General features: G+C 45.6%; 1 protein-coding gene across 2 annotated transcripts in view; it reads left to right on the plus strand.

The window, feature by feature from the left end:
• Positions 1-22262, plus strand: part of SNX29 (sorting nexin 29) — a 593890-nt gene that overhangs the window by 478414 nt on the left and 93214 nt on the right. For both annotated transcript variants that reach the window (XM_034939805.3, XM_055099501.2), the window contains one exon: positions 19223-19363. In XM_034939805.3, coding sequence (XP_034795696.1) covers positions 19223-19363 — 141 coding nt within the window. The remainder of the gene's footprint in view (positions 1-19222; positions 19364-22262) is intronic.

Consider the following 22262-nt stretch of genomic DNA (forward strand, 5'->3'; position numbering starts at 1 on the left):
GAAGCATCAAACGCGAGCCCTACCCAGACACTGAGTGGTCTCGCTTCTGTGGCTGCCTGAGAAGTTGCAGCTCTTTGATTAAAGATCAGTAGTTATTTGAGGGTTTTGTATTTATTATGTACATTTTGTTGTTAGACAGCTATCACTGGTCCTGTTTGTAGAGGGAGAAAGGAAGTATTTATACTCTTGGTGTTGGCTGCAAGGTTGTCCCAGCCAACAATTCCCAGTCACGGTGAAGGATACAGGAAGGAGCTTTGAATTGTGTAGATGAGTTAGAAGGCCAGTTAAACCCAGAAAGGTCAGTGCTGTGAGCACCAAGGAGGAGGTAGCCTTTGGAGTGTGTCACAATCCACTCCCCTTCTCTTCCTGCACACGCTGCACACATGCGCAGAGGCAGGCTCTGGCCACAGCTCATTGGCCCAGAGTGAGCACTCACACAGGAGAAAACTACCCAGATACTGGCCCAATCAGATTCTCTGTTGGTCTCAGGTCTTTTCACTACAAGTGGCAAAATCTTACCTTGAACTGGCTAAAAGAAAACAAATTTTTTGCCTTATATAAGTAAAACATTCTGTTGTAGCTTGATCTAGGGTCTCAGCTATTCTCCCTCCTCCTCCCTTTCTCCCTTCCTCCTCCTCCGCCCCCTCCTGCTGTCTTCTTCCCCCACCTCCTCCTCCCCGGTCCACTCCCCCCTCCTCCCACCGTTTCACTCTCCCCTCCTCCTCCCATTTCACTCCCCCCTCCTCCCCCTCTCCACTTCCCCTCCCCCGCTATCCTCCTACCCCCCTTTTCCCCCTTAGGTTCTGCGTCTCTGTAGTGTGTTCTCTAGTAGGTTCCTCTCCTGTGGGGCTCACCAGCAGCTCTGAGCTTAGATCCTCACAGGCCAAGAAATGTGGCTATGAAACCCCTCAGCTCTCTCCCTGTCATACAGGCTCCTGATGGGCCTGGATGGGGTGGAACACCCTCACGGTGGTGCATGCAGGACTTTGATTTTCCCAGCCTTGATCTCATGCCTACTCTAGGGTCAGAGCTGGAGCGGGACCCATAGGGAGCCCAGAGACAGGCTGGGTGGAGAGTGGGTCCCTAAAGGAGAACTGAAGAAGAGGAAGTGGATGGCAGGCAGATAAAGACAACCACTGTTCGCACGGAGGCTTCCTCCTGGACCATGCGGGATTATGCCTCAGAGCCTGGGTCAGTCTGCATGCACGTGGGGCTGGGTGGAGGGAGTGTCATGTCTAGACCCTGAGCTCGGGAGGTGGAGAAAGCAAACTTGCAGGGAGGCAGCAGGATCCCTTGGGTGTGCAGAGGAGCAGAGCAGCATGGCCTTGCAGCTAACCTTGGACTTGGGTGGCTTTCTGGTCACTGGTCCTGCCCCTCAGGAGGCCCAGCAGTCTTTCCAGCTCTTGGTTTTTTTGAGATACCCTTGTACCCATCCAGTAATACCCCATTTCCCCAAAGCCATAGTGAACTGGCTTTTCTTCCTGGTAATCAAAGAGTCTGTGACTAAGAAGATAGAAGGACCAGCGACACCATCGGCCTAGCTCACAGAGTTCCTCTCCAGAAGAGAAGTGCCTGGCTCCCAGTGTGGTTGGAAATATACCGAACAGAAGCATGGCGAGATGAAGCATGGCTCAGCTTCCATGCAGCCAGAGAAGCTCCTGATTCTGTAAAGCATAGTTAGCTGTGGCAGGAGGGAGAGGGCCATTCAGGATCACATCGGAAGGTGACATGCTAGTGGCCGTCCTGGCTGAATCACGACCTCCCCAGCCCATTCCTTCTCACAAGAGCTGTTTTGCTGAATGAGACTTCATCACCCAACCACGGCTCGCAGCCAGACGCAGCCGAACAGGCCTAGTGCGGCTGAAACTTTCCTTCAGAGGGGGAAACCCTAAAACTGTCTGCTGGGCATAGTGATTTCTTTAGTATTTTCAGAGTTGAGTGCCTTGCTTGTTCAAATGATTTCCTATTGTCAAGAACATTTTATTTGGAAAGGTCTTAGTGTAACCGAAGTAGAAAACTCCTTCTATATTTTTAGCTTGCTCTTCCCTCTTGTTACCTCCTCCTCCCCCTGGCCAGCTCCTCTTCATCCTTCAGGGCTTTGCTCAGCCATCACCTCCTCCAGGAAACTGCATTCCATGTCACCTCTCCTTCTGGCCTCCTGTGCATCCCTATGCCACATAACACTTATTCCACTGGACTGTAACTTTTTGGCTGGCTGGCTGCCTCACAAATGTGTGAACTCTCTTTTTTTTTTTTTTTTTTTTTTTTTTTTTTTTTTGAGACAGAGTCTAGCTCTGTTGCCTAGGCTGGAGTGCAGTGGTGCGATCTCAGCTCAATGCAACCTCTACCTCCCGGGTTCAAGCAATTCTCCAGCCTCAACCTCCTGAGTAGCTGGGACTACTCAGGGTGCATGCCACCATGCCCGGCTAATTTTTGTACTTTTAGTAGAGAGAATTTCGCCATGTTGGCCAGGCTGGTCTCGAATGCCTGACCTCAGCCTTCCAAAGTGCTGGTATTGCAGGCGTGAGCCACCGTACCCAGCCAAATGTGTGAACTTCTTTAGAACAGGCACATTGCTTTTGCTAATAATAGCCGACTTTTGTTAAATATTTAAATGTTAAGCAAAGTAGTTGATTTTCAAACACAGTCCTAGAAGTTAGATGCGATAATTGCTCACATTTTACATTAAGAAATTGAAGCAAGTGTGGAGAGCTTTAGCAAATTACTGAAGGTCATACAACTAATGAGAATATGAAATCAAGATTCTATCCCAGGCAGCCTTAGTCTTATTGTATCCATAACCACTGCTCCAAACTATTGGCTCAGCTCAGTATCTCTCCTTGGAGCCACCACAAGTCTGGTGCCTAGTAGCTGCTCAATAAACTTTGGGTGAACTTCAAGAGATTGGATACCTGTGAATGTGCAGCTGGGCTGACTTGGAAGGAATTTCCAGAGGTGGTTTTGCTGCTTCTATTACTGTGACGAGGGCTAGAGGCACGTTTGGCTTCCTGCCTGCATGGAGTTTTGCAGTCAGAGCAAGTTCTCACCGCAGCCCTTCACTCCTTCTCTCCAAGACAAATGGAAACTTATTCTGTTCTTAAAACTTGTCTCCTCTATCAGAAGCTTTTTCAGAGGCTCTGGTGCTGAGGCTGCAGGGTGAAAAGCAACCTCCCATCTGTCACAGCAATTCTGCTTGTGGTTGGAAAACAATTTGAGCATCGCATCTTCCAAGAGGAGTTTTCCTTTAAATTTTTTATGATAGAAAATATTCAGGCTGGCCAGGTGCCATGGCTCACACCTGTAATCTCAGCACTTTGGGAGGCTGAGGCGAGCAGATCACTTGAGGTCAGAAGTTCAAGACCAGCCTGGCTAACATGGTGAAACCCTGTCTCTACTAAAAATACAAAATTAGCCAGGCATGGTGGCAGGTGCCTGTAATCCCAGCTACTCTGGAGGCTGAGGCAGGAGAATCACTTGAACACGGGAGGCGGAGGTTGCAGTGAGCTGAGATTGCGCCACTGCACTCCAGCCTGGGTGACAGAGCGAGACTCTGTCTCAAAAAAAAAAAAATATATATATATATATATGTATACACACACACACACACACACACACACACACACACACACACACACTCTTATATATGAGAAAATATCCAGACCAGTGTGGAGATCAATATCTCAAACACCCTGAACACCCTGGGCCTCAGCTGTGGCTTCGCTTTGGGTGCTGGGCTCGATCTCTTGCCATAGGTCTAGTCCCCAGCGAGCTCTCAGTCCTGGCCCTGCAGCCTGGGCTGGACCCTGCTTCCATGGTCAGCTTCACTTTCCGCCATTCACTCTTGGACATTGCCTCTTTTTTCCTGAAGGATAGAGACGTGCCTTTCATTTTGGGATGTGACTTGCCTTTTCAAGTACCTCTACAGTTTAGTCTTCATCCAATTGTATCTGGGGAGAAGAGGGAGGGTTTGAGGTGTGTTGTCTTCACAGCGCCAACCAGAAGTCCCACTTAACTTGAAAAATACCATTTAATTTTTCTGTTACCAAAGTCTGTTCAGTAGAAGAAAGAAATTTGGAAATCTTGAAAGAAGATAAACAAAATAAAAATCTATCACCATTCAGAAATAGCAGCCACTGTTAATGTTTTAATTTGTATCCCAGTCTTATTTCTGGGGATTTAATTATACACACACACACACGTGACTGGAGTCATACTTATCAATATATCATAAGCAGTGTCTTAATTCCATGATTTCAGAATAAACAAGGGTCCTGCTTCTATTCCTCACTGCCTCCCCCCATCTCAGGAAGACTTGGCAGGTGTTTGTATCTATGAAGAGAGAAGCAGAAGCCTGCTCTACCTTCCCAGGGAAATAGAAAGCTCTATGCAGAATATCAGTGCCGCAAATGGAGCAGCCTGTTTAGCAATGCACATGGCTAAGGGGGGATCATGTGCATGACTCAAATATCCAGACTGCAACATGTGACTGCAGGATGAAGTCATACTTCCTTTTACATCCCCCTGCTATGATCGCTGGAGCCCCCAGCAGCTTGATTGCCGGAAATTAGCTCCCATAGCAGTGACTCCAGCTATTTCTGAGTTTCCCAGGAGCCGCCTCACGTGGACTCAGGGACTCGCCCCTTGTGATTTTCTCTGTGGCCCCTGCTGCTGCTGCCCATGCTGAAGATGCCCCTTATTAGGACGCCAGGCTCCTGGGCACTGCTGCCTGCCAGTGGTCGTTGTCCCTCTGACTTGGGGTGGAGGCGGAGGCACTTTCTCTGCGTTGCTACTCAAACCCAGATGTGACAGCTGGGCCTGTGCCGTATATCCACACAGCACAACTGAGGCGAGGCTAGAAGTTTTTCATTGCCTAATCACCTCTGTATTAGTCGGTTTTCATGCTACTGTTAAAGACATACCCGAGACTGGGCAGTTTACAAAAGAAAGAGCGTTAATTGGACTCACAGTTCCACATGGCTAAGGAGGCCTCACAATCATGGTTGAAGGCAAGGAGGAGCGACTCACATCTTACATGGATGGCGGCAGGCAAAGAAAGCTTGTGCAGAGAAACTCTGCCTTATAAAGACATCAGATCTCATGAGACTTATTCACTAACAAGACAACAGCATGAGAAAGACCTGCCCCCGTGATTCAATTATCTCCCACCGGGCCCCTCCCACAACACGTGGGAATTATGGGAGCTACAATTCAAGATGAGATTTGGGTGGGGATACAGAACCAAATCATATCAACCTCTATTATTAAAAATTGTTTTTAAATTTTTAAATGTTGACAAATAAAAATTGTATATATTCAAGGCATACAACATGATGGTTTGATGTACATATACATCGTGTAATGACTGCTACAATCAGATTCACATATCCACCACCTCCCGAAGTGAGTGTGTGTGTGTGTGTGTGTGTGTGTGTGAGATGACACTTAAAGTCGGCTTTCTCATCAGATTTTGAGTAAACAGTACCATGGTATTGTTAGCCAGAGTCCCCATGCTGTCATCAGATCTGCAGAACTTATCTTCTAAGAGAAAGTTATAAGACGTACCCTTTGACCAACATCACCTATCTCCCCTATCCATTCCCCCAGCCCCTGACAACCCCTGTCTGTTCTCTGCTTCTATGAGTTTATCCATAGAACTTCACTCACATCCGCCTGTAAGTGAAGTCAGGCAATATTTGTCTTTCTGTGTCTGGCTTATTTGGTGTAATACGATCCCCTCCAGGTTTATCCATGTTGTCACAAATGACAGAATTCCCTTCTTTTTTATGGCTGAATATTATTACACGGCGTGTGTGTGTGTGTGTGTACCACATATATTCCATATGTGGCATGTTTATGTGTGTGTATATAAATATATAGACACACCACATTTTCTTTATCCATTCATCTGTTGACAGACACCTAGTTTGTTTCCATATCTTGTGAATAATACTGCAGTGAATATGCGGGTCCACATAGCTCTTGAGGGTACTAATTTAATTTCCTTTTTTATTTTAAAGTTTCATTTTATTTTTCAGTTAATTAATTTGAGACAGGGTCTCAGCTCTGACACCCAGGCTGGAGTGCAGTGATGCGATCACAGCTCACTGCAGCCTCCACCTCCTGGGCTCAAGCGATCCTCCCACCCTAGCCTCCTGAGTAGCTGGGACTTACAGGCATGTACCACCACACCTGGCTAATTTTTAAACTTTTTTTGTAGAGACAGTCTCACTGTGTTGCCCAGGTTGGTCTTGAACTCCTGGCCTCAAGGGATCCTCCCACCTCAGCCTCCGAAAGAGTTGGGATTATAGGCCTGAGCCATCACACCCTGTCTTACTTTCTTTAGATATATATCCAGAAGTAGGATTGCTGGATTCTGTATGGTAGTGCTATTTGTATTTGTTGGAGGCGCCTTCATACTATTTTCCATGATTTACATTCCTGCCAATAGTGTACAAGAGTTTCCTTTTCTCCATACCCTCACCAACACTTGTCTCTTATCTTTTGGAGAAGGGCCATCCTAACAGGTGTGCAGTGGTATCTCATTGTGGTTCCGATTTACACTTCTCTGATAAGTGGTGATGTGAGCACCTTTTCATCTGCTTGCAGGCTATGTGTGTCTTCTTTGGAAAAATGTCCATTTACATCGTTTGCCCATTTTAAAATCAGATTATTTGGGATTTCTGTATATATTTTGGATGTTAACCCCTTATCAGATATGGGGATTGCAAATATCTTCTACTTTGTAGGTTCTTTTCGTTTTGTTGTTTCCTTTGCTGCACAGAAGCTCTTCAGTTTGATGTAGTCCAACTTATTTTGTTTTTGCTTATATTGCCTGTGCTTTGGTAACATATTCAAAAAAATTACTGCCAAGACTAGTGTCTACAAGCTCATTCCCTACGTCTTGTTCTAGGAGTTTTACAGATCTTACACTTAAGTCTTTAATCTATTTCATGATAATTTTTATATGGTGTAAGACAAGGGTCTAATTTCATTATTTTGAAGGTAGATATTCAGTTTGCCTAGCACCATTTATTGAAGAGACAGTCTTTTTCCCGTTGTGTTTTCTTGGTGGCTGTGTCACAGATTAGTTGACCATATATGTGTGGATTTATTTCTGGGCTTTGTTCTGTTCTCATGGTCTATGTGTCTGTTTTTAATGACAGCACCAAACGATTACTGTCGTTTTGTAGTATAGTTTGAAATCAGGGACTGTGATACCTCCAGCTTTGTTCTTTCTCAATATTGCTTTGGCTATTCAAGGTCTTTTGTGTTTCCATATGAGTTTTAAGGTTGTTTTTGTATTTATGTGAAATGTCATTGGAATTTTGATAGAGATTACATTATGTAGTATGGACATTTTAACAATATTATTTCTTCTAGTCCATAAACTTGGGATATCTTCCATTTATTTGTGTTTTTTTTTCAGTTTATTTCATCAATGTCTGATACTGTTAAGCATATAGATATTTCACTTCCTTAGTTAAGTTTATTCCTAAGTATTTTATTTGACAAAATTCAACATCCTTTCATGATAACCCCCCAACGAATGAGGTATAGAAGGATGTACCTCAGCATAAGAAAACTGTATGTGACAAGCCTACAGCTAACATCATACTCAACAGTGAAAAGCTGAAAGCGTTTGCTCTAGGATGAAGAACAAAACAACGATGTCTACTCCTGCTGCTTCTGTTCAATATAGTACTGGAAGTCCCATTCAGAGCAATTAGACAAGAAAAAGAAATAAAAGGCATCCAAATTGGAAAAGCAGAAGTCAAATTATCTCTATTTGCAGATGATATCATGTCATATAGAAAACCTTAAAGATGCCACCAAAACAAAACAAAACAAAACCCACAACTGCCAGAACTAATAAGTAAATTCAGTAAAGTTGTCAGATGTAAAGTCAGCATACAGAATCTGGTGTGTTTGTATACACTAACAATGAACCATCTGAAAACACAAATTTAGAAAAGTCCCATTTATAATAACATCAGGCTAGAACTTTTAATAAAACTGTATATACAGCAGCATAGTGATCATGGGAGAGAGAGACAGCAGGGGGACAACTTTTAGTGGCTACTACCAGATGAACCTGCCGTCAGATGTGGCACCCCTCTTCCAGAGTCGCGGCCTGTCTTCAGAGCGTCTTTGAATGGGGCCTTCATGCCTTGCTTGTGTCCACCACTCCCTTGAAAAGGCCAGCTTCCTGCCTCACCATGATCTACCTGGAGCCCCAGCCCAACAGCCATGAACCATAGCATGGATAGTTTCACGCTTAAGTTGTGTCCTCCTTAGTCTTCTGGCAGGGGCTGGTGTTGGCAGCAGTTGGGACTGAAAGAGGCCATAGCAGTTGGCTGCCTGGGCTCTTGGGTCCTCGGTGGGCTCCGAGGGGATTGGAAAGTCCATTAACTTAGCAGGGTGACATAAAGTGGAGACTGTTACATGAATCCTCTGACAGAGGCCGTTCGCATCTTCCTTTGGTGGAAATGGTCCAGTCCATGGCATATCTACTCATAGACTTTGTTTTAGAGCCAAAGGGTGGGCACCTGGACCAGAAATTCAGTGAGTTAGGGGAACAAGAGTGCCCACCTTTTCCCCTGACTTTCCTAGGTGTGAAGGAAAAGGCAGTGGCCAGTGATGCGAAGATGTGGGCCATGAAGTCGGGCAGACCTGGGCTTCAGTCTTTGTTTCACTTCTAACTAGCTCTTTGCTAGACCAGTGGCTCAGACTCAGTAAGGGAGAGTGGCAAATTCTTCTCCATCAGGGCTTATGGCAAGTAAAAGTGAATGGGCCAACCATGGTCCATGGCCAGTAGTGCTAAAAATATTTCCTTTTCTCTTAGAGACATACATCTGTGTTCTCTCTCCAGTAATCTAAAAGTGAGTGAAAGAAAACCCATTTGTATATAAATGGCTATCGCTCACTAGGGTGAAGATCCATGCTCTCCTTTTCCTCTTCCAAATCCATAAGAGCTGTAGATGACAGTCCCATGCTCTGAGCAGCCCCCGGTTATTGTATTTGACATGTATCCATCAGGCACATGCACAGACACACGGGTGACTTCCTGCTTCTGTGGGATTGAGAGGGGCAGGACCTGTCAGTAAGACACTCCCTGGCAGTGCTCTCATGGACGGGCAAATACACTGCCTGCATCCACTCTGACCTGTTCGTTCATTCGTTTGTTCGTTTGTTCGTTCGTTCGTTTGTTAGTTAGTTAGTTCGTTCATTCATTCATTCATTCATTCATTCTGTCCTTCTTAAAAGTTTAGTCCTGGGAATATATACTGAGTGTTTCTTTTGTACTTCCTGTGGATAAAATTGACCAGATCCATGTCCTCATGGAGCTGTTCCTCTGGTTGAAGGAGAAAGACAACAAACAGGTCTACCTAGCATGCCAGATGGTGGTCGTGCTGGGGTCAGCACTGACATTTGAGCCAGAAACCTCACGGAGTGAGGGGATAGGCATCGAGGCTGTCCAGGGACAGGGCACTCCAGGCAGAGGGAACAGCCACAGCTCCAGCTCCGACTCTGTGGCTCCACCCACTTCATCATCCTCTAACATCCCGGACCGGGCCCTGGTCACCTCCAGTATCGTCTTGGATCCCTCGTCCTCCCTGCCCCAGCTGCCCCAGCCTCCTTTCACTTGTCCCCTGTTACACGAGCCCCTGCCACATGTTCCCTCTGCCCTGCCCTTTGCCCTACAGCTGCTCCCCTTCCAGGACTGTCTACTCTGACTCCTTTTTTTTTTTTTTTTACTCTGTCTCCCAGGCTGGAGTGCAGTGGTGTGATCTCAGCTCACTGTAACCTCTGCCTCCCAGTTTCAGGCAGTTCTCATGTCTCAGCCTCCCGAGTACCTGGGATTATAGGCACCCGCCACCATGCCCCGCTAATTTTTGTATTATTAGTAGAGACGGGGTTTCACCATGTTGTCCAGGCTCGTCTCGAACTCCTGACCTCAAGTGATCTGCCCGCCTTAGCCTGGGATTACAGGTGTGAGCCACCACGCCCAACCTCCAACTCAATATTTTGGTTCCAGATCAAACATCAAAGCTCAGCTAATCCAACCCCACTCCCAGGCGTGGTGCCCCTGGCAGAACCAGGCCCCCTCCCGCAGCCCTCATCTCCCTTTGAAAGCTTGTGTTTCTATGGGTGATTATTGGCATCAGGTCAGCTGAGGTCCCCGAGGATGAGCCCTGGGAGGCTGGGATCCTGCCTGGTTTTGTTTTCCATGATAGCCCCAGGGCCCAGCCCGGAGCTTGGTATACAACAGGCCACCTGGTGGTGACTAAGGAGGGAACACGCAGTTCTGCCTGGGGGACAGCAGGGTTTGGGAAAATTGAGGAGGGTCTTGAAGGAGGAGTATACACCCTCAACCTAGCATCCAGTTCTCATCATGTCTAAAAACTAATAAAACAGCACAGGCAGTGTCAGCGGGGTGGGAAGGCTGGTCTTTGGGCACTTCCGGCCATGCCACTTTCAGAAGCATTGAGTCAAATGTCCAGAGACAGTAGAGCATGGGCTGAAATGGAGTGAACGTAATCTGTGCACCTCAGTTCTCTCCGAGACACAGAGGCTGCTCTTCAGCTACAGTTACGGTACCGCGGTTCCAGGTAAGGCAGAGACTGGCTGGGTCTCTGCCACATCCAGACCTTTATGCTACATCCTTCTTTCAAAGGTCTGTGGAATGGTGCTGGCAATTCTTAGTAAATAATGCATTTCCTCTTGTACTAGGCTGCCTCATTTACATAACCCAGTGAACTGAAAAGTCATTTTTCTTGGGCCAAGTTATTCATCTTATTCTTGGCATTTGGCTGCAATAATATCCGTCTATCGGCATGGCCATACAATAATTCAGGCATTTTGTTCTAGCAGTGAGGACACTTATAGTTAATAACACATGAAGCCATTTCATTAAAAGGAAAGTTTTGTTAGGATACATTAACACAGGCCTTGAAGCAAAACACAAATCATTTCATTCCCTGGCTATTGAGGAAGCAAAATGAGTTGGGAACCTGAACCATTTTTTGAAGAATCGTTGTTATCCTCATGTCATCTGATTCTCTCTGCATTCAACAGTCAGCATAAAGGGGATCGGGTTTTAAGGAGTTGATAACACTTGTTTTTCTCTGAGGTGGAGAAGATGTGGTGTAGGCTTTGGGGGCAGCATTCACTGAAGGCCCGGTGCTAGTTCCGCTGCTCACTCCTCGGGCGATAGAGAGCGCATTTCTTAGTTGCTCCACGTTTGTTTTAAGGCATACAAAACTGCAGGGCTGGCCGGGCGCAGGGTGGCTCACGCCTGTAATCTCAGCACTTTTGGAGGCCAAGGCAGGTGGATCACCTGAGGTCAGGAGTTCAAGACCAGCCTGGCCAACATGGTGAAACCCCGTCTCTACTAAAAATACAAAATTAACCAGGCATGGTGGCTTGTGCCTGTAATCCCACCTACTTAGGAGGCTGAGGCAGGCTGAGAATCACTTGAACCCGGGAGGCGGAGGTTGCAGTGAGCTGAGATCGCGCCATTGCACTCCAGCCTGGGCAACAAGGGCAAAACTCCGTCTCAAAAAAATAAAATAAATAAATAAATAAATCGCAGGGCTCTTGTGAACATTGTGCGTAACATGTCTGGCACATGACAGGTGCTGTGAAATGGTACAGCTTTTTCCGTACGTCCAAGAAAGTTCCAGCTAATACTAGTTTTCACTCTTGAATATTACAACATGCAGAAAAAAGTATTTAGTTTTGAGATGCAGGACTTTGGATCGTTAAGGAGTTAGTGAAGTTTGAAATGGAGAGGGAGGCATTTGGTCTATGCTGCAGGAAGCAGGGCAGCCTGACATGTTGGTTCCACGTTCGCTGTGTGTCAGTGAATGTTTATTTCTGAGTTCTCACCGCCTTCATGTCAGCGGGTTTCTCTGTGGGGTCTGATCCTTGCAGGGGTTTATAACATCCATCAAGTATCTCCTACGAGGTCCTCCTCCTAAAATAGCACTCTTGCCCGGGAACCTGGGGGCTTGCGTGGCAGGGACTGGATAAATGCCCAGGCCGGCCTGCAGCCAGCAGAGAGGTGCACCGAGCTTGTTCTGAGTCAGAAGCCCGGAGAACGCTTCCCGGGTTTTGTTTTAGCGCTCAGAAACCCACTCGAGAAGGTCATTTCCTGAACTCTGCTGTTTCTGTTGAGTTTTCTGAAAGCGGAGGGGATGCTTAGCTGCCCAATCCACAGAGCACGCTTTATGTTTGTGTTTCCCCACCTGCCTAGCATTTGACAATTAATTAGGCATGGTAATTACCTGCTTTAATTTCATGATTGCACATCCTATAATTAGCCCTAATTCTGTAATAGGGAAGTTCATGTACACAAAGGCAGCCGATGATGAAGGTGATAAGGTTACAATATTAACAGCTGCCATTGCTTATTGCCTGCGAGGCATGGGCGAGGCATGACACCTCACAACCACCCAGTGACATTGGCATTGGCCTGCCTTACAGATGAAGAAGCTGAGTCTCAATGTGGGGTGTCATCCCTAGGGTCACAGCAGCCGAAAAGGATAACTGTGGGGATGTGAACCCAGGCCTCCCTCCCTACGTAGCTGTGCGCCTTCACACTGCCGTTCTGCCTCTGGCAGGAGCACCTGAGATCTGACATGCTTTGGGCTAAAGACGCCCGTTCCTATGCTTGGCACACCCTTAAACCAGATTGAGGGCTTCAGCCACTTAAAGGAAGCTTTTACATCTTCATTCTTTCTGTCTGTCTGCCTGACTCCCTCCCCACATCTTCTTTTCCACCCGCTTATGGGAGTGCATGTTTGTGTGTGTGTCTGAGATAAATTTTACCCTGGAATGTTGACTGCTTGGTGGTTAGATGTTTTAGTACGTGTACAAAATGTTGTCCTGAATATAATTGCTTAATTCTCCTCCTCTCCCAAAGACTTAGCCTCTAGCACTATCTTCATTTATCCAAATAGAGACTCAGGGCTTGAAGAGGTGAATTAACTTATCCAGGATCACTTGGCTGGCAAGGGGTGGAGCTGGAATTCGAACCCATTTCTCACTGAGGCCAGAATCCAGTGTCTGGGCTCCCTCCCGATGCTGACGTATGACGATGTGTCAGGTCCACGTGGATGTGTACCCACAGAGCCTTGGCACTACCTCCTGCCCCATCTATGGCCTGGCTTAGATATCCCTGCCCCACAAGTTAGGGTGAAAGCTCACTCTCCCGAGGACAGCGAAGGCAGGGCTATGTTTTGTTTTTGCTTTTAAATTCAGGATTAACATAAAATACAATCAGGTGTATAAATCTTAAGTTTATGGTTCAATTAATTTTACTTCTGTATAGACCTTTATAACCACTGCCCAGATATAGATCCTGGATGTTTCCAGCATCCAGAAGACTCCTTTGTGCCCTGCACAAGAATCCTTTCTCCCGCCCAAGGTCGTGAAGACATTCTGCCATGTTTTCTCCTCCTCGCTTTATGATTTCACTTTTCACACTGAGATCTGTGACTCCAAAAGACACGAGTGCAAAAGCCACACACGCAAGTGTTCATAGTTGCTTTATTCATGAAAGTCTCAACTGTAAACAACCTAAATGTCCACCCCAGCAGAACAGGTGGATACAAACAGGGAAATATTCATACAGTGGAATACTATTCATTAGTGCAAAGCAACATGAGGGCCATACACAGAAACACAGCTGCATCTCACGTCCACAGTACTGAGTGAAAGAAACTAGACCCAGAGGAGCACACACTGGTTCCGTTGAGGTCAAGTTCAAAAACAGGGGGAAGGCTGGGGGCGGTGGCTCACACCTGTAATCCCAGCACTTTGGGAGGCCGAGGTGGGTGGATCACCTGAGGCCAGGAGTTCAAGACCAGCCTGGCCAACATGGTGAAACCCCGTCTCTACAAAAATACAAAAATTAGCCAGGCGTGGTGGCAGGCACCTGTAATCCCAGCTACTCAGGAAGCTGAGGCGGGAGAATCACTTGAACCTGGGAGGTGGAGGTTGCAGTGAGCTGAGATCATGCCACTGCACTTCAGCCTGGGTGACAGAGTGAGTCTAAATCTCAAACAACAACAACAACAAAAAAAAAAACAAAAAAAAAGAAAAAAAAACAGGGAAGAAATCTAGGGGATAGTGCTTAGCATTGCAGGAGAGCAGTATTTGATTAGAACAGGACACAGGCAAGTCTCACAGGAACACTCTGGTAGACGCTCTTCATCTTCTAAAAGAAAGCCTCTGCTTGAGACCTTATCTCTACTAGAGCTTGTTCTGGAATCTGTTCATTGACGGACTGAGGTTTTTGCATTTTTTTCTCCCCTTAACCTTCCTTTACCTCCACTGTTACTACAGACATCATGAGGGTAATTCTTCTCAGTGGAAAAGAAATCTTCAGATTTGAACTTCCTCTTAAAATGAAGAAGAAAGGGTTTGCCCCGATGCCCGATTACAGATATTACCCTCCTATTTAATCTTCTTTTGCTGAGTCAAGGAGATCCGACATAAAGTGGTTTTTTATTGCTTGTTTTAAAAGGGAACTTGGTTGTGTCGGAAGAGGTCAACTTTTTTTTATCCCTCCAAGGAATTATTATCTTTATGGCTCAAGCAGAAGGAATTGGAGCTGATCGAACTTAATTTGGAGGGGAGAGGCTTTTAAAATGACAAACAAAACAAAAAATTCTAACAATTTTGGGCCTAAGCCCTTTGAAATCCTTAGTGAAATAAGTCCGTGATTTAGTTAAGTATATGTAATTCAAGGACAACTTAATTTGCAGAGAAAGTTTCCTAACTTTGGATGTTTGAAGCATTGTTGTTGTGGATCAGCCATTTGGGTAATTTTGAGTAATTTTGAGTACTTTTAATGGCATTAGACTAGCTTCGATTAGATCCAAAGGGAGAGGCACAAATGAGGTGAGATTGGAACGTCTGACAGCAAGGAGACCTTTCTGAGAACACAGGATCTGCAAAGAGGTGCCTGGGCTTCAGAGGAATGAGGCAAGGGCTCCTAGTCCCAGCTACCCACATTGCTCGCCTGGGGTTCCTGGTGCCTTCAGGATTCTGGGTCACTGCAGCAGAGCAGCCTGCTGTTGTCAGAGGTGTTTGAACCAGAGCAACTCCATCTTGAATAGGGGCTGGGTAAAGTGAGGCTGAGACCTACTGGGCTGCATTTTCAGACGGTTAGGCATTCTAAGTCATAGGATGAGATGCGAAGTTGGCACAAAATACAGGTCATAAAGACCTTGCTGATTAAACAGGTTGCAGTAAAGAAGACGGCTAAAACCCACCAAAACCAAGATGGCTACTAGAGTGACCTCTGGGTGTCCTCTCTGCTACACTTCCACCAGTACCGTGGCAGTTTGTAAATGCCATGGCAACATCAGGAAGTTACCCTATATGGTCTGAAAAGGGGAGGCATGAATAATCCATTTCTTGTTTAGCATATAATCAAGAAATAACCATAAAAATGGGCAACCAGCAGCTCTCAGGGCTGCTCTGTCTATGGAGTAGCGATTCTTTATTCCTTTACTTTCCTAATCAACTTGCTTTCATTTTACTCTACAGACTAGCCGTAAATTCTTTCTTGCTTGAGATCCGAGAACCTTCTCTTGGGGTCTGGATCGGAACCCCTGTCTGGTAACACTGTGATAGAAAGTGTTAGAGGGCAGAGGGCAGGTAGCCGTGGGTTCAAATTCCTTATCTCCCCACCTGCCCTGGGCAAGTGATCTGACCTCTCTGAGCCCATTACTTCATCTGGAAAGGGAGTGTTCGTACCATCTGCCTTGCAGATTAACATGCGGCTGGGCAGTGAGGTGCATAGTGCCTTGGATAGGACTCAACAAATAATAGGTGGGCGGATCCTGGGTGCAGATTTAGGCCTCATGAGTTTTAGGTACCTAGGGAATATCACGTCCTGGTCTGGAGTTTGTATCAGAGGTCCAGACTAGAGATACAGATTTTGGAGTCATTGGCCTAAACATGAAACATGCAGGCCTGGGATTGCGCATGTGTGTTCCGGGGAGAGGCAGGGCGTGGGCAGGAGAGGAGGTGCCCATGTGGAAGGTGGAGAGAGAGCAGTTGGAGAAGAGGGAGACTGAGGCCTCCAGGGAGCAAAAACAGTGGGCTCTTGCATATACATTATGAAAAATGTAGAGTCAGAATGTATCACTCACAGGAGAGAGACTTGTATTTATTATTACGTTAACGAGGTTTTAAAGATGTGTATTGACATTCACTGATTCAAATTACGATGGCCATTTATCATTGGAGGCTTTACCCTGTGGGCTGTTCTTAACTCGGGTGATTTTTTTAAAGTGCATTGATCTCTGTCCCACTTCCGTGGTTTCCCTTGTGATGTATTATAGTTGCTGTATATCCTTGGAAGGTGCTAGGGTCTGTAAAAGGCTGGTGAAGCAGTGCCCATGTTTTCTCTACTTGGTTAAAATAAAGAAGGTGTACGCCCATGTGTGCTGGTCCCATCTGGATGTGACCTTTTGTTCAGTTGAGCTGATAATTGCAAGTCCGGATCTTGACCTCAGCCTACTGATTCCTAACCCAAGTCCAGTTCCTCTCCGTCTGTAGGGTGGTCCATGTGATCCCGGCATAGCTGCGCTGTTCGTAGACCTGAATTCTCTCCATATCACTTTGGGTGGGAGATGCTGCTCTCAGCTCCATTTTCTAGATGAGGAAATGAATGGCCAGAAGGGTTGCACGGCTTGTCTGATGGGTGAGTTTATGCATTACGTCAGGGGTTCCTGAAATTGCCCGCTCATCAGAATCACTGGAGAAGCTTTGGTTGTATTGGGGATTCCTGGGCCTCAGATGGTTAATGCCACCCACCCAGTGGTTGGTAACATTTGGAAAGGACTGCCTTCTCCACACCGGATCTTGGATATGTTGGTGGAAAAATAACAATGATGACTTCTTGATTATTTGGATCGGGGGTTATCAAACTCTTTTTGTAAAGGCCAGAAAAAATACTTGTAGCTTTGCAGGCTGTATGGTCTATTTCAGCTTCTTAACTCTGCTGTACAGAAGCTCCTTGACTTATGATGGGGTTATGTCCCGATAAGCCCATTGTGAGTTGAAAATATCATAAGTTGAAAATGCATTTAATAGGCTTCATGTGGTGAACATCATAGCTCAGCCTAGTCTACCTTCAACCTGTTCAGAACACTTACATTCACCTATAGTTAGGCACAATCATCTAACACAAAGCCTATTCTATAATAAAGTGTTGAACAGCTCATGTAAAATATCATACTGCACATCACTAGCCTAGAAAAAAGATCAAAATTTGAAGTGTGGTTTCTACTGAATGCTTATTGCTTTTGTACCATTATAAACTTGAAAAATTGCAAGACAATTACCAGCCTAAGTGAGGGACTGTCTGTATTTCAAAAGCGGCCCAAACAAATGAATGTGGCTGAATTTGGCCCATGGGCCATAGTTTGCCCACCCTGATCTAGATAATTAGTATTATGTATGATGATCAGAGAAGTGATCGAAGTTGGCACTCTCCAAGGGAAGTTTGGACTTTTATAAGAATATATCATAAGCAGGTATGGGCCAGTCAAGATATATAGGGTGACAGCCAGGCGTGGTGGGTCACGCCTATAATCCCAGTACTTTGGGAGGCCAAGGCAGGCAGATCATCTGAGGCCAGGAGTTCAAGACCAGCCTGACCAACATGGCAAAACCTTGTCTCTACTAAAAATACAAAAAATTAGCCAGGTGTGGTGGTGGGCACCTGTAATCCCAGCTACTCGGGAGGCTGAGGCAGGAGAATCGCTTGAACTTGGAGGTGGAGGTTGCTGAGATCGTGCCACTGCCCTCCAGCCTGGGCAACAGAGTGAGACTTCGTCTCAAAAAAAAAAAAAAAAAAAAAAAAAAAGAAGTGAGCAAAGGACACAGCGACATTTCTCAAAAAAAAAAAAAATATATATATATATATGATGAGAATTGCATTCAGTTGCTCATAAAAGACCCCTAAAACATTAGCTTGAACAAATTAGAGATGGATATTTCTCGTTTGTTGAAGAAGCCTTGAGTACCTGATCTGATTATAGGTTTGGTGATGTGACGTCAGCAATAGTGGAATGACATTATTGCTCCTTAAGGTCATCAGAGACCCCGGGACTTCTGTAAACTTGATAGGCATTCTGTTTCTCCATCTCACTCCATCGGAAACATCTATCCATTCTCTAATTGAAATGTTGTGGTTTTAGTCTCTAGTCCTTCCTCCTGTTCACAGAATAATGTGAGACATTCTATGGTCACCATACTAGAGTTTGAACACATAATGTCTGTGTTTGGGGTTGATGGGTGGCTTTCATGTAGGAACAGAATTTATCACTCACATTAGAGATGCCTGTTTTCATGGTCATAGAGGTTTTAAAGATGTGTATTGACACTCATGGAGTGTAAATTACAACAGCCCTTTATCCTTGGGGACTTTTCTCTCTGAGCTGTTCTTAACTCATGTAATTTTAAAAAGTGGATTGATCTCTCTCCTGCTTCTCTGTTTTTCCTTGTGATGAAGTTGCTACTTGCCCCTGGAAGGTGCTAAGGCCTGCAAAAAGCTGATGAAACAGCCCTTACATTCTGTATCCCCAGAGTATTCTCTAAGGAGTCATAACTTGATTAAAATAAAGAAATTCTATGTCCCGGTTATGCTTATCCCATCTGGACACGGCATTCGGTCTAGTGGGGCAGATCTCAGCTCTTGCCCCCTCCCTTCTTTCTGAAACTGAATTCCACCTCGTCTGTGTGGTGGTCGGTGTGGTCCCAGGCACCACCACATTGCTCTCCAAACCACCTTTGGAGCGAGGTGCTCCTCTCAGCTCTGTTTTACAGATGAGGAAACAAGTGTCCAGAAAGGTTGACTAGCCTCTCACCAGCACGCTGTTAGTGCTGCAGTACACACATGACAGCAACATGAAACATGCATCTCTGCTATTAATTGGGCTGTGGATCTCTGTTGATGTTGGGAAAATAGCATACAGTATGTTGTTCCCATAACTTGCCTGATTTAGTCATTCTTGCCTGTACCCATCTGTTCAGCTAGCACAAGTAAATCCCTGCTCTATGCCAGGAACTGGGCATCCGGTGGTGTGTGACACAGATGTGACTCTTGCTGCAGTTGGTTTTCATGGGGAAAGCATAGCCGAAATCCTACTCCTTTATAATAAGGGTTTAAGAGGAATTCACATTTTCTCTTTCTTGACAGGTCTACATCCGGATAAAAGACGATGAATGGAATATTTATCGCCGGTATACAGAGTTCAGGAGTTTGCACCACAAGTTACAAAACAAGTACCCTCAAGTGAGGGCCTACAACTTCCCACCCAAAAAGGCCATTGGAAACAAGGTACCATCCCGTGCTGGGAAGCCCACTTGTCACTGCCTGCGTTAAAATGGATTATTTATTCTTCTTCTTTAGTCCGTTGCTTAAAAACACATGCTCCTTAAAGAAAAGTTGGTGGATATAAGAGAAAAATAGAGAAAAGAAATAGCCATTCATAATTCCACCACCTAAAGATGGTCACCATTACGTCATGTGTGTGTGTATGTCCTCTTATTTCTCTAGGGCAAGAAGTTGGAAAACTTTTTCTTTAAAGGGCCAGAGAGTAAATATGTTTGGCTTTGGGGACTATACCATTTCAGTGGCAAATACTCACCTCTGCTGGGGTCCTGTGTAAGCAACCGTAGACAGTACAGACACAAATGAGTATGGCTATGTGCCAATAGCATTTTATTTTTAAGAATAGACAGCAGCTGGATTTGGCCTATAGGTTAGTTTGCCAAGCCCTGTTCTGGACCAAAAAATGCTTTTCTAGTTTTCATCCGTAGTTGTCATGATGTTCACTTCAACTTGTGACTGTGGAGTAGAACTTTCTCAGAGGAGTTTGTTGTTGTTATTGTTATATGGTTATTCACCTCATGAAGGTTAATGATTTATGATGACCCAGTTTGTCTCTGTTTATTCATCCCGGTTCCCTTGAGGAAGGAGGTGCTAGCCCTCTGCAAGCTCATTGGTTGATTAATATTATTCACTCAGCAGTCATTAATTGGGCACCAATTGTGTGTCATTGTGCAAGGGGCTGGGTTCAGCCCTGGAGAAGACAGACCTGGGTCTAGACCTGGCTTGGAGCCCTGTCAAATGGTCAGCTTCAGCCAGGCGGCATCAAGATGTCACTCCTCATGTTTGTTTAGGAAGCAGTTCTCTGTCATGGCCGCACTTTGGATCCCCTGGGGAGCTTTGAAAACCACTGAGGACTGCCTGTGCCCTACCTCCATCCCCATTCTGATCGAATCGATCTGAAGGGAGGCCTGGGCGTGGAGGGGTTGAATAGTTCTCTAAGTGATTGCACTCTGCGACCAAACTGGAGAATCTTTGGCTTAGAGTCAAGAAGGAGACAGGGGCACTTCATCAATTTCGGTATGTGTTCAATAGCTTGGCAGGGACAGTCTGATTGAAAGGTAGAGCCATGACCTTTCTCAGGATGTGTAAGACATCGGGCATTGTATTGAGCATGATCTCTCTGCCATGGTCCTTCTCAAAGTGTGACCCCAGCTAGCAGCAGCAGGAGCCCTTGGGAGCTGGTTAGAAATGCACATTCTTGGGCTCACCCTAGACATGCTGATTCACACGCTCTGGGGCTGAGACCCAGCAGTCTGGGTTTAACAAGCCCTCTAGGTGATGCTGTTCATGAGGAAGTATGAGGACTGCCGTTCTATCTTTTGACAAAGCTATGTGGCAGATGCCATATGGGGCGAATCCCTAGTTTCTGTCTTCAGGAGGTACCGTGCTAGCATTTCCTTGACCTTTATCACAGAAACACAGAGCAAGAGTTTCCATAACCCACTCCTGGCACTTGGGAATTTCATAGGGAAATCTATTCCCAACCCTTACATTTACATGTGTAGATTTCTTTGTACAAAACAGATTGAAACCTGATCACGCCAAGGTCTGCTCGATTTGAACATAAACAGTTACAAAGCAGGTTTATCCCAGGCCCAGAATACATTTGTCCTTCATTTTTCTGTTGAGGAAAAGTAGAGCTGAACCACTACACGTGGCAGACAGAAACTCTATACTTGTTCATAGCAAGGAGTACAAGAATTCTTTTGAAAAGAGGGGAAAATTATATATTGATTTAATCTAATGACCCATAGGCTCATACAAATCTTGGGAGTCATTCAGAATGTCCTAAAATGTCACAAAACAACATGCTGCTAACCAGCGTATTATCAAATTATAAGACATTCTTATGTGCAAGAAACACAATCCTGGAGTGGCCCTTCCGTGACAGCTTCTTCACGGAATGTGCCTGTGTCTTGTGCTAAGGGAAAGCCATTGTAGCACAAGGTGGAAATGAGGGGATTTGGAAGGGGAAAACTCTTAGGTTGTGGCTTAACATTGTCCTGACTTAACATTGTCTGGGGTGAGTCCTGACTTAACATTATCCAGGGGTGCCTGGGAACTGCAGCTTTAAGCAAAATGACATATTGTGTTATGAAATGAACTTTACCATGGACAAATGGATACAAACAAGGGTTCAGTTCCTAGGGCATACAGTACTGTATTTAGCTTAAAGTCTTAGTTAGAACCTGTCAACAACATTAAGTCAACACTTGCTGTGTTAGTTTCCTCTTACTGCTGTCACAAATCACCACAAATGTAGGGACTAAAACAAATTCATTATCTTACAATTCCAGAGGTCAGAAGTCCAAAATGAGCGTCACAGAGCTAAAATCAAGACGTCAGCCAGGCCTCTTCCTTCTGGAGCCCCAGGAGAGAGTTTGCTCCTTGCTTTTTCAGCTTCTCAAGGCCACCCTCATTTTTGCCTTATGGCCTTCTGTCTTCAGAGACATCACTCAGCCCTCTGCTTCCATCATCATAGTCACATTTTTCTCTGGTTCTGACCCTCTTCCTCTTAGAATTCCCCTTAGATTCCCTGTGATCACACTGGGCTCACCCAGATCATCCAAAATAATCCCCCGACCCCACCCTTTGTCTCAAGATCCCTAACTTAATCACATCTGCTGAGTCCCTTTGGTCATGTGAGGTTCTGGGGATTTGGGTGTGGACATCTGTGGGGGCCATTATTGCGCCCACCACATGTTAGACATTGCTCCATGCTTTCTCTGCAGCCTCAAACAACTCCCTTCCCACCTCCTCCCTCCTCAAGCCCCCCAGTTACACAAAACTTAAGACAAAATAAATCTCATCAGTCCTGAAAACACTGGATTTGAGTTTAGCGAGA

Source organism: Pan paniscus, chromosome 18 (assembly GCF_029289425.2).
Source record: "Pan paniscus chromosome 18, NHGRI_mPanPan1-v2.0_pri, whole genome shotgun sequence".
Lineage (NCBI taxonomy): Eukaryota > Metazoa > Chordata > Mammalia > Primates > Hominidae > Pan > Pan paniscus.